The sequence below is a fragment of the Podarcis muralis genome, chromosome 16, assembly GCF_964188315.1.
Source record: "Podarcis muralis chromosome 16, rPodMur119.hap1.1, whole genome shotgun sequence".
In the NCBI taxonomy this organism is placed as follows: domain Eukaryota; kingdom Metazoa; phylum Chordata; class Lepidosauria; order Squamata; family Lacertidae; genus Podarcis; species Podarcis muralis.
The window spans coordinates 13,463,458-13,475,881 of record NC_135670.1 but is presented as its reverse complement, the minus strand read 5'-3'; the positions used below and the strand labels follow the sequence as shown (position 1 = coordinate 13,475,881).

The 12,424-nt window shown below is 47.6% G+C and overlaps 1 protein-coding gene and 1 long non-coding RNA gene across 7 annotated transcripts in view; one reads left to right on the top strand and one right to left on the bottom strand.

The window, feature by feature from the left end:
- IGSF9 (immunoglobulin superfamily member 9) overlaps nt 1-12,120 on the bottom strand; it is a 64,481-nt gene extending 52,361 nt beyond the window's left edge. Inside the window, exons 1-3 of one of the 6 annotated variants that reach the window (XM_028710787.2) lie at nt 11,621-12,120; nt 4,658-5,030; nt 1,803-1,997 (exon numbers count right to left, since the gene is read on the bottom strand). In XM_028710787.2, coding sequence (XP_028566620.2) covers nt 1,803-1,997; nt 4,658-4,715 — 253 coding nt within the window. In that variant the 5' untranslated portion in view covers nt 4,716-5,030; nt 11,621-12,120. Of the gene's footprint in view, nt 1-1,802; nt 1,998-4,657; nt 5,031-11,135; nt 11,296-11,620 lie in introns of those variants that run through there. The other 5 variants (XM_028710783.2, XM_028710785.2, XM_077920366.1 and 2 more) reach the window with 5 other exon arrangements.
- On the top strand, nt 10,326-12,043 carry LOC114586923 (uncharacterized). Its single transcript, XR_003704200.2, has 2 exons — nt 10,326-10,798; nt 11,071-12,043. It is a non-coding gene; the product is annotated as an uncharacterized LOC114586923 (long non-coding RNA).
- Nucleotides 12,121-12,424: the final 304 nt, after the last annotated feature.

The window sequence follows — 12,424 nt, the reverse complement described above, 5'->3', positions numbered from 1 at the left end:
AGTGTAGGGTGGGTAACTCATGACAAGGGAACCCCACCTGTCACTCTGCGTGGCCAGCCAAGCGTCCCTCCTGAGTACCTTGCGTTAGACGCATACTAGCTCCACGCCACCGAATTATGCATGGTGCAGAAGAAGTTGATAGGAAAGAAAGGGTGAAAAACTTTCCTCTAACACTGGAACTCAGGGAACATCCGATGAAGCTGAATGTTGCAAGATTCCAGGACAGACAAGAGACAGAACTTCTTCACACGGCACAAAGTAAAACTACAGGTTTTTGCTTCCAGTGGAGGCTGTGACGGCCACCAACCTGGACGGCTTGAAAGCAGGATTAAACAACAGCATGGGGGTGGGGGTGGGGGAGGAATGGCTACTGGCTACAATGGCTTGTCCTCCCTCCATGCTGGAAACAACAGGTTGGGAGAGTGGCTGCTGCATTCAGCAGTTCCTGCTTTGGTTTACCCAAAGGCCTCTAAGCTGGCCATTGTGAGATCAGGGTGCTGGATTAGATGGGCCACTGGCCAGCCTCTCCTTATGTCCTTGTTTTCTTACAGGTAACTCCCACCTGGACCAATGGGAGCGTGAGCATTGCGGACAAACGCCGGCTCCCTTGGCCTGAAGCAAGAAAAGTGCCGCACCCCACAGTCGCCTTTGACTGGACTTAACTGTCCAGGGGTCCTTTACCTTTTTATTAAGCGTTTGACAAAATATTTTACTAGTTAACAAAAATGTATGGGTTGTTTTGTTTTGTTATAACCAGATCACATTTCTTATTTGTTCAAGTTTGCAGCTCTGGCAGAGAGTGTGTGTGTCACAATTTGATGTGCACAAAAACAAGATGAGAAACTCATCAAATGCCAAAAAACCAACAAGCGTCTAGATTTGAGGTCCTGGTCCCCATCCCCTGACTGGTCTTGCCTCCTTCTGTTCCCCTTTGGCTTCTTCTATCAATCAAAATATAAAACCCTACTAAAGCTCTTCAGGACAAACTTGCTCTGTAAAATCACCTTGACGTACGTGAAAACAGTCATAAATTAATAAATAATAATGATTTTTTTTAAAAGTCCAGTACATTGTGAGTAGGGAGTCTGTAGCCCTGCAGATGTTGTTGGACTCCAACTCCCATCAGCCACAGCCAGCATGGGCAGAGATCAGGGATGATGGGATCTGTAGTTCAGCAATATCTGGAGAACCAGAAGTTCTGCATCCCTACTTCATTCCTTTTTTTGGAGAGGAGGAGGAGGAAACAGAACCTAGTTAGTTCTGCCATGGCCCAGTTATTATCAGATTGTGATAATATGGAAGCAGGCTTTTAAACTGCCGGTACCAGTGCTGTGGAATGCCCACCCTACTGAAAGACGAGAGGCCCCATCAGTAGTACTGGCATGCTGCCAACCCTTGGAGACCCACCTGTTTAGGCAAACATTCATCTGAACTTGAAGCTCCAGATGTAATCATTTTTAACTGTTTTAATTTTTACACTTTTAATCTGGGTTTTTTATTGCATATTTTCATTGCAGGTGTTTTCAATGCTTTGTGGAAATTATTTTAACGTATATTAAAGAATACACAATGTTACATTCCATATGATTTCTTTTAGTATTTTAAACTTGTAAACTTATCTTGGGCACCTTGGCAGAAAATGCAATAAAGAAATAAATTCATATTTCAATTAATGTATGGATTGTATAATTGATTTTTTTTTCACTTGTAAACCCCTTAGAAGCCATTTTGTCATGTAAGTGGCGTATAAAGTTAATAATCAATAATAATAAAAGGAAGGGTAGGCAGCGAAGCTGACTCACCTACGTACTCCGGATCCACACGTGGGGAATAGAGGCCGAATTTGATAAAGATGGGGAGGAGGAAGCCAAAACGCACCCACTCAATAACATAGAGGGGAGGAGTCGCTTCGTCTGGCTTCAGTAGGTCGCAGCCCAAAATGGCGCTCTCTCCCGTCCGGCCAATCACAGCACGGGGCTCTGCTTCACGGGTACCTGCTGGTGGTAAAGTCAAAAGCACATTTTATTTTATTTTTTCTATTTATTCCATGGAATTTATACACCACTTGATTGTAAGGGGAGGGGGGACCCTCAAAGTGGTTTACAAAAAAGGCAAACAAAGGCTTTCCGTTCAGCCTTGAAAAAAAGGCTTCCAAAAGTTTTAAAAGTTCTAGTCCAGAGGCCGGCATCCCTTTGGGGGCCCATAGGCACACACGGTAACTGCTGCCACAAAATGGCTGCCATAAGGGGTTTCGCACACACAAAATGGCTGCCACACCAGAAAGGAAAAAAGAGGCAGGAACACACAATGACACCCAGGATCCCTCTGCCTCCCCAATAGGAGAGAAATCACCTATATCAGCCAACACCACACTTGGTTAAAGAGAAGCTCTTTGCACCTTTCCTCTGTTTGGATGGGGCCGGGAGTCCAATTCTAGTATTCAATTTAATGCTTACATGTTCAATGTAGGTAAGGCTGAAACAGCGTGAAAAAGAACTGAACAAGAACACCAAACAGCCTCTCACGCATTGTGCAGTTTTGAGAGAATATTGTCCCGCCTAGCCCTGACCTGGTACCAGACACCCCCAAGGCCGAGGACCTCAAGCAACAGGCGGGGATCCCTGAATCCAATGCTGAAGATCCCCTTGAGGGGCTCTCTGGCTTGATACCTGGAACTGTCATGAGGAGGAGGAAGAGATGGGGCAGCCCCCCAAGTCCTCAAGAGCAACAGGTCTAAGTCCAGGCAAAAGCGTAACAGCACACTATGCATCCAGACTGACAGTCATTGGTCTACTTGTGAGTAAGAGGCTTATCTGTGAGTAAGCAATCCCCACTACTCCATCACAGCTAGCAGCTATGGTTAGAGTATGGTTTAGGAGGCAAGAATATGGAAACCAACCCTATGAGGAACGGTTGAGGGAGAGACTGAGAGAAGATATAACAGCTATCATCAAATCTCTAAAGGGCTGTCGCATGGAAGATGGAGCACACTTTGTTTTCTCCTGCTCTGAAGGGTAGGACTTGATCCAATGGATTCAAATGACAAGAAAGGAGATTCTGACTAAGCATCAGGAAGAACTTTCTGACAGGAAGAGCTGTTCAGCAGTGGAACCAACTCCCTTGGTAGGTTGTGGACGCTCCTTCCTTGGAAGTTTTTAGCAGAAGTTGGATGGCCATCTGTCATGGATGCTTTAGTTGAGATTCCTGCACTGCAGGGGTTGGATTAGGTTCCTTCAAATTCTACAGTTCTGTGGTTTAAGACCTCCCTCGAGTCATCTAGTTGCTGTGAACAAGAAAAGTCTCTGGCTCTCAGCTCTGGATTCTAATTTTTTGTGCTAGAATTTGCCTGAGACTAAGGTTGGACTTCTGCCTGGTTTTGGCTCTGGCTCACGGTGGAACCAAGACTGATTCTCCACACTTGAACTTGGCTTGTTTGGACTGTGCTACATCTGCAACCCTGCCTTCATTGGTGACATTTTTGGTGAAGGCTCATATAACCTGTACCGGAGGTCACAGTCCCACTAAGCAGGGATGTTGTGGTCTTTCTGGTCCATTCAACTTGCAGGCAGTACTGGATTTTCTGCACGATGGGCTCCATCTGCAGCCCCTAATGCTATGATCTTTGCGCTTTCCCTCATTCACCCAACGTGCTCTATTGCCAAAAAATTGGCACTCTTGATCCACACCCCAGGTCAAAAGTGCCACATTCGCCCTCCCTAATAGTGTTCCTGTGCCTTTCCAAACAGCAGCAGGACAGGCAGAAATACAGTGTATTTTTTCTCAGCACACAAATGCAGTAAAGCTTCACCTGCTAAAAGCCAACCTATCACGGGGCCGGGAAGCATGTTGGCCACACTAATTTGTGAATTACTGCCGCACGGAAAGGCATCCGGAAGCTAAAAGGCAGCTTCTTAATTGAGCAGAGGGAAATCAACAGGCGGAAAGTTAAGTTGCAGAAATCCCAGGGAAAACAGGAGTGCCACACACTTGGCTGACTATGTAGACTTGAGTCTGCAAGAAAGTTACATTCGTAGGCTCCTTCTACTGACAAATGCAGCCTGGTTGCCAATTCTTTCGGCTCCTAAAGTTCCCATTATAAGCAAACAATGGATGATTCAAAAGATGTCTGTGTGCTATGACTCCAAATAACGAAACAAATAATGAAACCTAAGTTTCTAGTCCCTAGGCTTACAAAGACCAGTTCCATAGGGTTATATTAACTTGCACCTCACTTAATAAGAATGTGTTTTATATACTTTATACTGTTGTAAGTTGTGGTGCAAGTAAGGGAACATAAGTTTTCATAATGTATTTTTGGCGGTCTCCAAGGAAATAAACAAAAAACCCCAAAACAAAACAAACCCCCAAAAGACTTATTTAAGGAATGGGGAACCTCAGGCCTAGGGGATAAACTCAGCCTGGAGAGATTTCCAAGGGCCAGACAGAGAGACCTAGAGGACAGTGAGCCAGACGTGCTCCACTTCTGGGCAATACAGTCTTCAGTTACCAACTCCACCCACTTTGGGCTTGGGCTCCGCCCACCACCAGCTGCAGCCCCCCAAAAATGACATTTCCCCAGGGTCAGCCTATTGGAAAGACTAAGTGCACTGCCAGCATCGTCCTCCAAAAGAGAGACCAACAAAAAACCTTTGCCCACCTTCAGCGAAGCTGCTGCAGACCAGGGCAAGGCGGACAATCCATAAACGCCAATTCATAGCACAGCTGCCCCCACCAGACACCTTGCAGCACCGCCAAAACCGCCCACTTGCCGAAACACCGAGCCGGCAAGCTGACCAGCTGCACGTCTGAGGAAGGAGGTGGGAGAACAGAGGGTCAGGCTGCCCCTTGCAGCTCAGGAGACACCATCGGACGATCCCCGGGGAACCTGGTGATGGAGCCTTGCAGCCCGTACGCCGTTTCTCATCCCCACAAAGCCCTTCGGAGCAGCACCGGCTTCTGCCGCTCTAGCGAGGAAGTCTCAAGACTTCAGAGCTTTCTGTCAAACTCTGCACCTCAGCATAGACCAAACCCTGTGGGAGCAAAAGATCCAGAAAGGGGAAATTAATTCAGATTTATCTTTGTTTATCCGTACATAATAAAAGGTTATTTAGCTGAAGTATTCATGCAATACAGTACTGCGGCGCACATCGATACATACAATAGCATATAAAATGCCACAAAGCAGTACAAAAAGTTGTGACTGGCTGATAAAAAATAAAATAAAAGGGGTTTCATTTTATTCCATCAAATCCCCACTCGGCCGTGAAACTCACCTTGGGCCAGTCATGGTCTCTCAGCCTAACTACCTCACAGGGTCGTTGTGGGGATTAAAATAAGGAGTGGAAGAAACATAAAAATAATAAATGTCTTCAAGAGATACCTGGAAATCAAAAAATGAGGGTCTCCCAACCACATCTGGAGGGCCACAGGCTCCTCAATCTTGTTCTTACTCGTTCTTGTGAATCTGCTCTTACGGACCAGATATTATGCCTAACCGAAATCTACTCTTCTGCAATTCCAGTTCATGGGCTCCAATACCAGCAACAGAGAACAAGCCTGTCTCTACTACGGCCCGTGTTTTGTTAGCCCCAAAATGGAAAACGAGCAATGTCCCAACCAAAGAAGAATGGCAACTTAAGTTGATAGAATATGGGGGGGGGGGGGGGTACAGAAGGGTGTGTCACTGTGTATAGAAACTAGCCTACTGTGTGCAAAGGTAAAATTCACAGGTAATTTCCCTGCTCACCAGTCGCAGGGACTTTTGAAGGTTGCCCAGAAGGTAACATGGTCCTTGGGCATAGAAAGAGTTTCCTGTTCCCTTTTACAGAAGCAAGAAAGCTGATGGACCGACAGATTCAACTCTGAACTCTGCAAAAATCTCCTATTCTGCCTCCTTCCCCTCCTTAGCCCTTATTACCTTTCCTCTCTCCATCTCCTTAGCCTCATCTCTCTCTTCTGCCTTTAAGGGGGGGGGGGAGTGAGGTCTAGAGGTAATTTGCCTTCCCCAACCTTGCTCATAAGGAACCTCTGCTTTCCACCTTCCCAGCAGACAGAATTTTATAGATTCTGTCCGAAGTCCACCCATATCTATTTCTGCATTTAAAACACCCTGGGAAAAGGGGGGGGGATGGGAATCCCTTTCATTCCCCACTCTCCCTAATATTCTCTCTCCTCCTCTTGTCATTTCAAATCTTCACAACTCTTCTAAATTAAAAACACACACATCTTGGCCAGCAAGTAACTCCAGGCAGACTCCGACTCACACAGGCTCAAGAGTTGTTTGGCCCACTTCGCGCTTTCTGATACGATCTGTGCAAAACTCGCTGATGGATGGGCTCTGGGGAAGACTGCGATTTGATTTTTATTTTAAAAAGCATTGGCTCGAAACTGAAGGCATGCAGGCCAATTCAGGTTAAATTTGGAGAATGGGGCCCTGGAAGTGTACAAATGCCAGCTCACAAAGGAGGCAGAATCCCCCCCCCCAAAAAAGATATTTATTTTGCTGCACAAAGTGTCTTGGAGATCGGTTTATGTTTGTTGGTGGTTGGGTTTAAGAATGCCATGGCTGGGACAGTTCCAGAAAACTAGGCCGCATTCACACCAACACGTTTAAAGCTCTATTATATCACTTTAACAGCCATGGCTTCCCTCATGCTGTGGGGGCAAAACAGAGGTGCCTTTTCCTATATCAGGGTAGAGCAACCTCAAAAGCCAAATGTGGCCCTCCAGGCCTCTCTGCTCAGCCCTTGGGACCCCCAGGCTACACCCCTCACTGGCCATACGCTATGCCCTGCCCTTTTCGTGTGAACTGAATGTTTTTTTAAGCTGTGTTAATGGCTGCACACTGTGTTGGAAACTCAGATATATAAGCTAGGTGCCAAATGGCTCCTTAAACCAGGGTTTTATTCACCAAAATGGAATGCCTAGTTGCCCGTTTTTTGGCCAGGCAGCTCAAAAGTCATATTTTCCAGTATGAATATTTGGTTCCTGAAATTCATCCTGATTGTGCAAATAAAATATAACAGATAGAATTCTACAGGATGGGGTATTAGCGCAGCTTCCGGGTCATGTGGCCAGCATGACTAAGCCACTTCTGGCAAACCAGAGCAGCGCACGGAAACGCTGTTTACCTTCCCGCCGGAGCGGTACCTATTTATCTACTTGCACTCTGAGGTGCTTTCGAACTGCTAGGTTGGCAGGAGCAGGGACCGAGCAACGAGAGCTCACCCCGTCCCGGGGATTCAAACCGCTGATCTTCTGATCAGCAAGTCCTAGGCTCTGTGGTTTAACCCACAGCGCCACCCCGTCCCAAAATGTGCCTGGCAAATTTCAAACACTGGCTGAACACACATCATAGAGGAATTGAACTGGAAAAGTGGAATATAAACACGCATTATTAACTACAGACAAACCAAAATTATGCTTTGGGATATCCGCTCTCTGCCCTGGCATTCAGCTGTTACACAGGCAGCATGGTCCCTTGCTGCTACTGAGGACTAGTTTCGCAGGAAGAACAGGTGCTGTATAGCAAAGCTCAGCTCCTCTTCCCTTTAACCCACACCAAAAGCTTGCCAATCCTTGCTCAATATTAGGGTGTTAGGGTCTTTATCCTAGCATCCCAGAAAGGTTACAGTTCCTCATCAAGTGTGTCTATATTCACCTTTGGAAGAGTTTACAACATGATTCCACCCAGTTCAACATCCTGCAAAACTTAGTGCACCCCACCCCACTCTCTTTAAAACAAAAGCAAGTTTCTAGTTCTCATGGGCTGAAAATCGGCTTCAAAGTATGTGGGCAATACATTGTAAATTCTCAGGTAGGGGTGACGATTCTCTTTCTACTCTGCCTAAAGCAGGGCACCAGGATACAAGGGCACTGCCTTTGTGGTCTTTAAAAGAGGCCGTGTGAAATATATACACATAAAGTTATCTAGGCATCAATTTGTTTTGTTTCTCGCTTTCTAACCAGACGATCAATGACCAGGGTTGGCACTTCTGTGCCTGTAGCTCACTGCCGTTCCCCATGATTACTGAAGCAGAAATGAATTTATGTTAACTAATGGGATGTGTGCCAATTTTCATGATTTACACAGGTTGCAGAACTCCTCTTTTCTCCTGCACATTCCTCCTCACCACACTGATGAAGTTTAGACTGTAAGCGCCTCGAGGCAAGAGCCTGTACATGACTGCACCACAGAAGACATGCGAGGCTATTGTTCGTGCAATTTCACTTTTGAGTCTATCAATTTACCGAACCTGCACACACTTTTATACAAGAAAAATCCATCTTGGGTTGGGGGAGGCATACATTTTCTAAAAACAATGTGCACCTATGTTGCAGCAGGTCTTAAAAGAGGCATTTGGTATTCTTGCTCTCAAACAGGAAAGAATACGTCTTCTAAGATGGTTCCTGCTGTCTGCACTTTTAGTAAGTATATTTCTTTTAAAAATATTTAACCTTTCCTCCAATGAACATGAGAAGAGCCTGCTGGATCAGGCCAATGGCTCATCTAGTCCAGCATTTTGTTCTTACAGTGGTCACCTAGATGCCTGTGGGAAACCTTCAAGCAAGACTCAAGCAGCAGAGTTCAAGGTACCGCACTTCATCTTCACAATACCCCTGTAGGGTAGGACAAGCTGGGACAAAGTGAATAGCCCAGGGTCACCACATAAGCTTCATGGCCAATTGGAGGATCAGAACTTAGGTCTCCCTTAGAGACTCTTAACTACCTGGCAGGCCAATGCCTCTCCAGACATTCAGAATAATATTAAAGATAGGCTTCACTGTGTGTGGTGAAGTTTCTGCAGCCTTTTGGCCAAAGTTGAGTACGATTTCTGCCTTGGCGGATAGCTGACGACAAGCTATTCTCATCCTTGACTGTCACTCCAACCACACCAGCACACAAAAATAATAATTGGCTGTCCAACTAACTGAGGGCATTATTACAGCTGATCAATTTTTTTAAAGCCAATTAATTAATCAACCTAACCATGCAGCCATAACAACCACTCCCACAAAGACTGGACTGGTTGGGGGGTGGGAGTTCTACCCCTAATTCTCCACACCCTGATTTTGTTGTCGTCGTTGGCCTACAAAATTTTGGTTTCTCCTAGGGCTGCCTTACATCCGGATTTTCCCGGACATATCTGGGCGGAAATAGGGCCAATGTCAGGGAAAATCCAAGCGTATGGCAGCCCGTGTTGGCAGTGCCCTTTTTGCAGGTTTTTCCCCTTCTTTCAAAAATGGCATATTTTCAGCAATCTTGCCCAACAACTCTGGCAAAAAAAGAGGAGCTCAACAACTTTTCTGTTTGAAATATGGCAACCCTAGTTTCTCCCTTATCCTGCTGTTCCTCCATCTTGTTTCTTGGTGACACTGCTTTGGTTACTATCCTGCCGCCCACCACAGAGTTCGCTATTAGAAAGAGCTGCAGTTCACCACCCTGGTGTGCTGAAAGCCGCTCGCCCGCTCCAGAGCTTTCGGCTGGTTTTTTTTGGAGTGCATTTTATATTGTTTCGTTAGCTACTTTGACTTTAAGGGAAGCTGGGGTACAAATGTTTTAAATGGACACAAAAAGGAACAGTGCAATTTCCCCCCTCCTCCAGCAAATAATCAGGACTGGACAGGGATGCATGGAAAGGCAATCTCAGAAAGCTTTTATGCATGGTGGCTGGATCAGGCCAAAAGGCCCATCTAGTTCAGGATTCTGTTCTGACAAATGGCCAACCTACATTTAAAAGCAGGGGAATTAGAGAGGAAGAAGCAATTTTCTGGAAAGAGAGGAGCCGGCTAATACACTTATGACCAAGTAAGAGTTGCTCAGTTACTTTGTCTTCTAGGGAAAAGTTTCTGGCTCCAGTTATTTATGAGAATAGCAAACCAAGAGTAGAAAATCTCCTACAGATTGCACCCCAATTCCAGGTGAGAAAATCCAACCCATCACACCTCCCCTTTGGAAGACCCCTCTATACAAAATATCACCACCATGCTCTGCTTCCTCTGGGCACCACTGCCAAGCAACCAAACACACCGGCAGCCTTGCTGCTTTCTAATGAATAGATTTCCACTTTTCAAAGTAAAATAAGAACTCCTCTCAGCTCCGTAAGGAAAACAGACAGGGAGAGGAAGGAAGGACACGGTGCTTTTGCGTGAGGAAAAGCGCTAAAATTGTTATTACTGATGATAACTGGTATCGATTGTGATATTATGTGGGCCAGGCTCCCATTTGCCAAATCCCCCTCTCTTGCTGAATTGTTCGTACAGCCTTCCTCCAACCCGAGCCCCCAATCGCAAAGGGAGTTCGGCCTCCATTTCCCCCCCCCCAATAAATTTCTGGGGGAAGCGCTGGAACAAACAGCCAGTGCTGCATCTGGGATATATGCTCATGATGACCCAGTGTAAACGCAATAAAGCGCCTTGGGATATTTTGTATTAATTTGAACCCACAGCCAGGCGCCACCTTTCGGATTCACTTCCAAAGCTTTCAAAGCACTCCAAAAACTGTCCACCAGGCTGGATATTTTAAACAAAGGGGAGGGGGTGTTGTTGAAACGAACCGTCTTTATGTTGAAGCCTGGAACCTGCAGTCGGTCACAGTCTCGTAAGTTAGAAAACCTCCATATTTGGCTCTACACACTTTGATCCCCCACCCCAGGAGTTTCCAGCTGAAAGACCCAAGACTTCCACACTGCCCTGTTCCTGGGTGTGAAAAACCCAGGAGTCCTGCCTGCTCAGCCCCCACCTCTTCGAGCTGGGAGGGGACCCCAGGCACCCGGAGAACCCTTCTAGGCCACAGATGGTGAGTATCAAACCCAGGGGCCAAATATGTCCCTCCAGACCAGTCTGGTCCTTGAGAATCTCCCAGGGCAACATCTCATCCTGGTCCTGCTCTGTTTCCACCTGGATGGAATTTGCCCCTGAACTCCAAACCTTCTGCACAAAAGGAAACCGTGCATTCACTGTTCCTGCCCACTTGGGAGGCCGATCACATATATGCATGTAGCCCAGGGAAGAGTGTCTCGAAGGGAATGTGGCCCTTGGGCTGAAACGGATTCCTCCCCCCTGCTCTAGAACAGACTCTCGGCTCTCCAAGACCACCCAGTTCTTCTCCCGGAGATGGAAGAGGAGGCTCTTACTTCCTAGCGACAAGCGTCTCCTCTGAGCAGAGGCTGTTTCCGACTCTCCACCGCAAACCACTAGACTTCTCTTCCCTCTCGCTTCAAAGCTGGACATGGAAAACCGCGATTCTGTGGATGGGCAGACCTCTCCCCCTATGCGCGCGGCGGCAGAGGCGCAGGGTCCCAACTGCTGTTCCAGACTCCCCTCCCTCTGGGGAGACAACCCAGGCGTCCTGGCTCTCCCGGATCCGCCTCCCCAGCCCCCTGCCCGGCCCCGCTGGAGTTGGGAGGGGGAAGCAAGAGGAGGATCGCCGACCCACCAAACCTCGAAACTCTCTCCTGAACAGTTGGGGGCTCATTCGCCACAAAAGCTTCAGCTCCTACCAATTCCGCAGCCTCTCGAGACTAGGGGAAAAGCGCACGCATTATTATTAGATCCGGGCTCAAGGCGAGGGACCCCATCGCCCTCCTGTCTCCCATGCACAGAGGGTTTGTTTTTTTACCTGCGCACTGGCGCCGCTTTGCTGTGCCCCCTCCCAGGAAGGGCTTTTCCGTCCCGGCCAGCCTCTGAGCTCCGGCAGCCGGCTCCATCAACAAGTCCCCAGCCAGCAAGCCGCGGCGCTCCCAGGCAGCTCTCATCGCTTGGGCGCAAACATTGCGCGCAGGATCGGCGCTCGGAGAGGGAATGTGCGCGCGCCCCTTTAATTTTCGGAATACCCTCTTTTTTTCCTGCGATCAAAATTTTAAGTATTTCCCCCTTTCAGTGTTCTTGCATCCCTCCACCCGCCTTGCAAGACACCGGATTCCCCTCAAGCGCAAAATAAAGAAGGCGCGCGCGCGCGCAATCCGCCTGCGCTGAGATATAAGCGCTCCGATCTCAACTCGCTTCTCTTTAACTCCCCCAGCCAAGCTTTTGGCAAGAAAAACTCGCAGCACAATGGAGGGGCGGGTCCCCTGGCCCCCTCCCTTCCCCAAGCCGCTTTGTTGCCACAGGAACAGCCAATCCCGCGCCCAGAAGCGCCTCTTGCGCCTTCCAAACTCACTAATCAGAAAAGCGGAAAGGCAGGACTTGAGAGCTTTTAAAAGAGGAGGCTATGTGTGGATTTATAGCCATCAATGTCCGTTTCGTTTGCAAAGGCTTGTGGGAGATGTAGTTCACCCCCCGCGGGCCAAGGGCTCCTCTATTGATGCGGAGTGCCTCCTAGTGGAATGGGCTGATGAGCAGGTTGCAAACGATGGTGATCTCTCTTCCCTCCCCATTTTACAAATGATTGCCCCCCACCCTCAGAGCCAAAGGGGCCCCACCT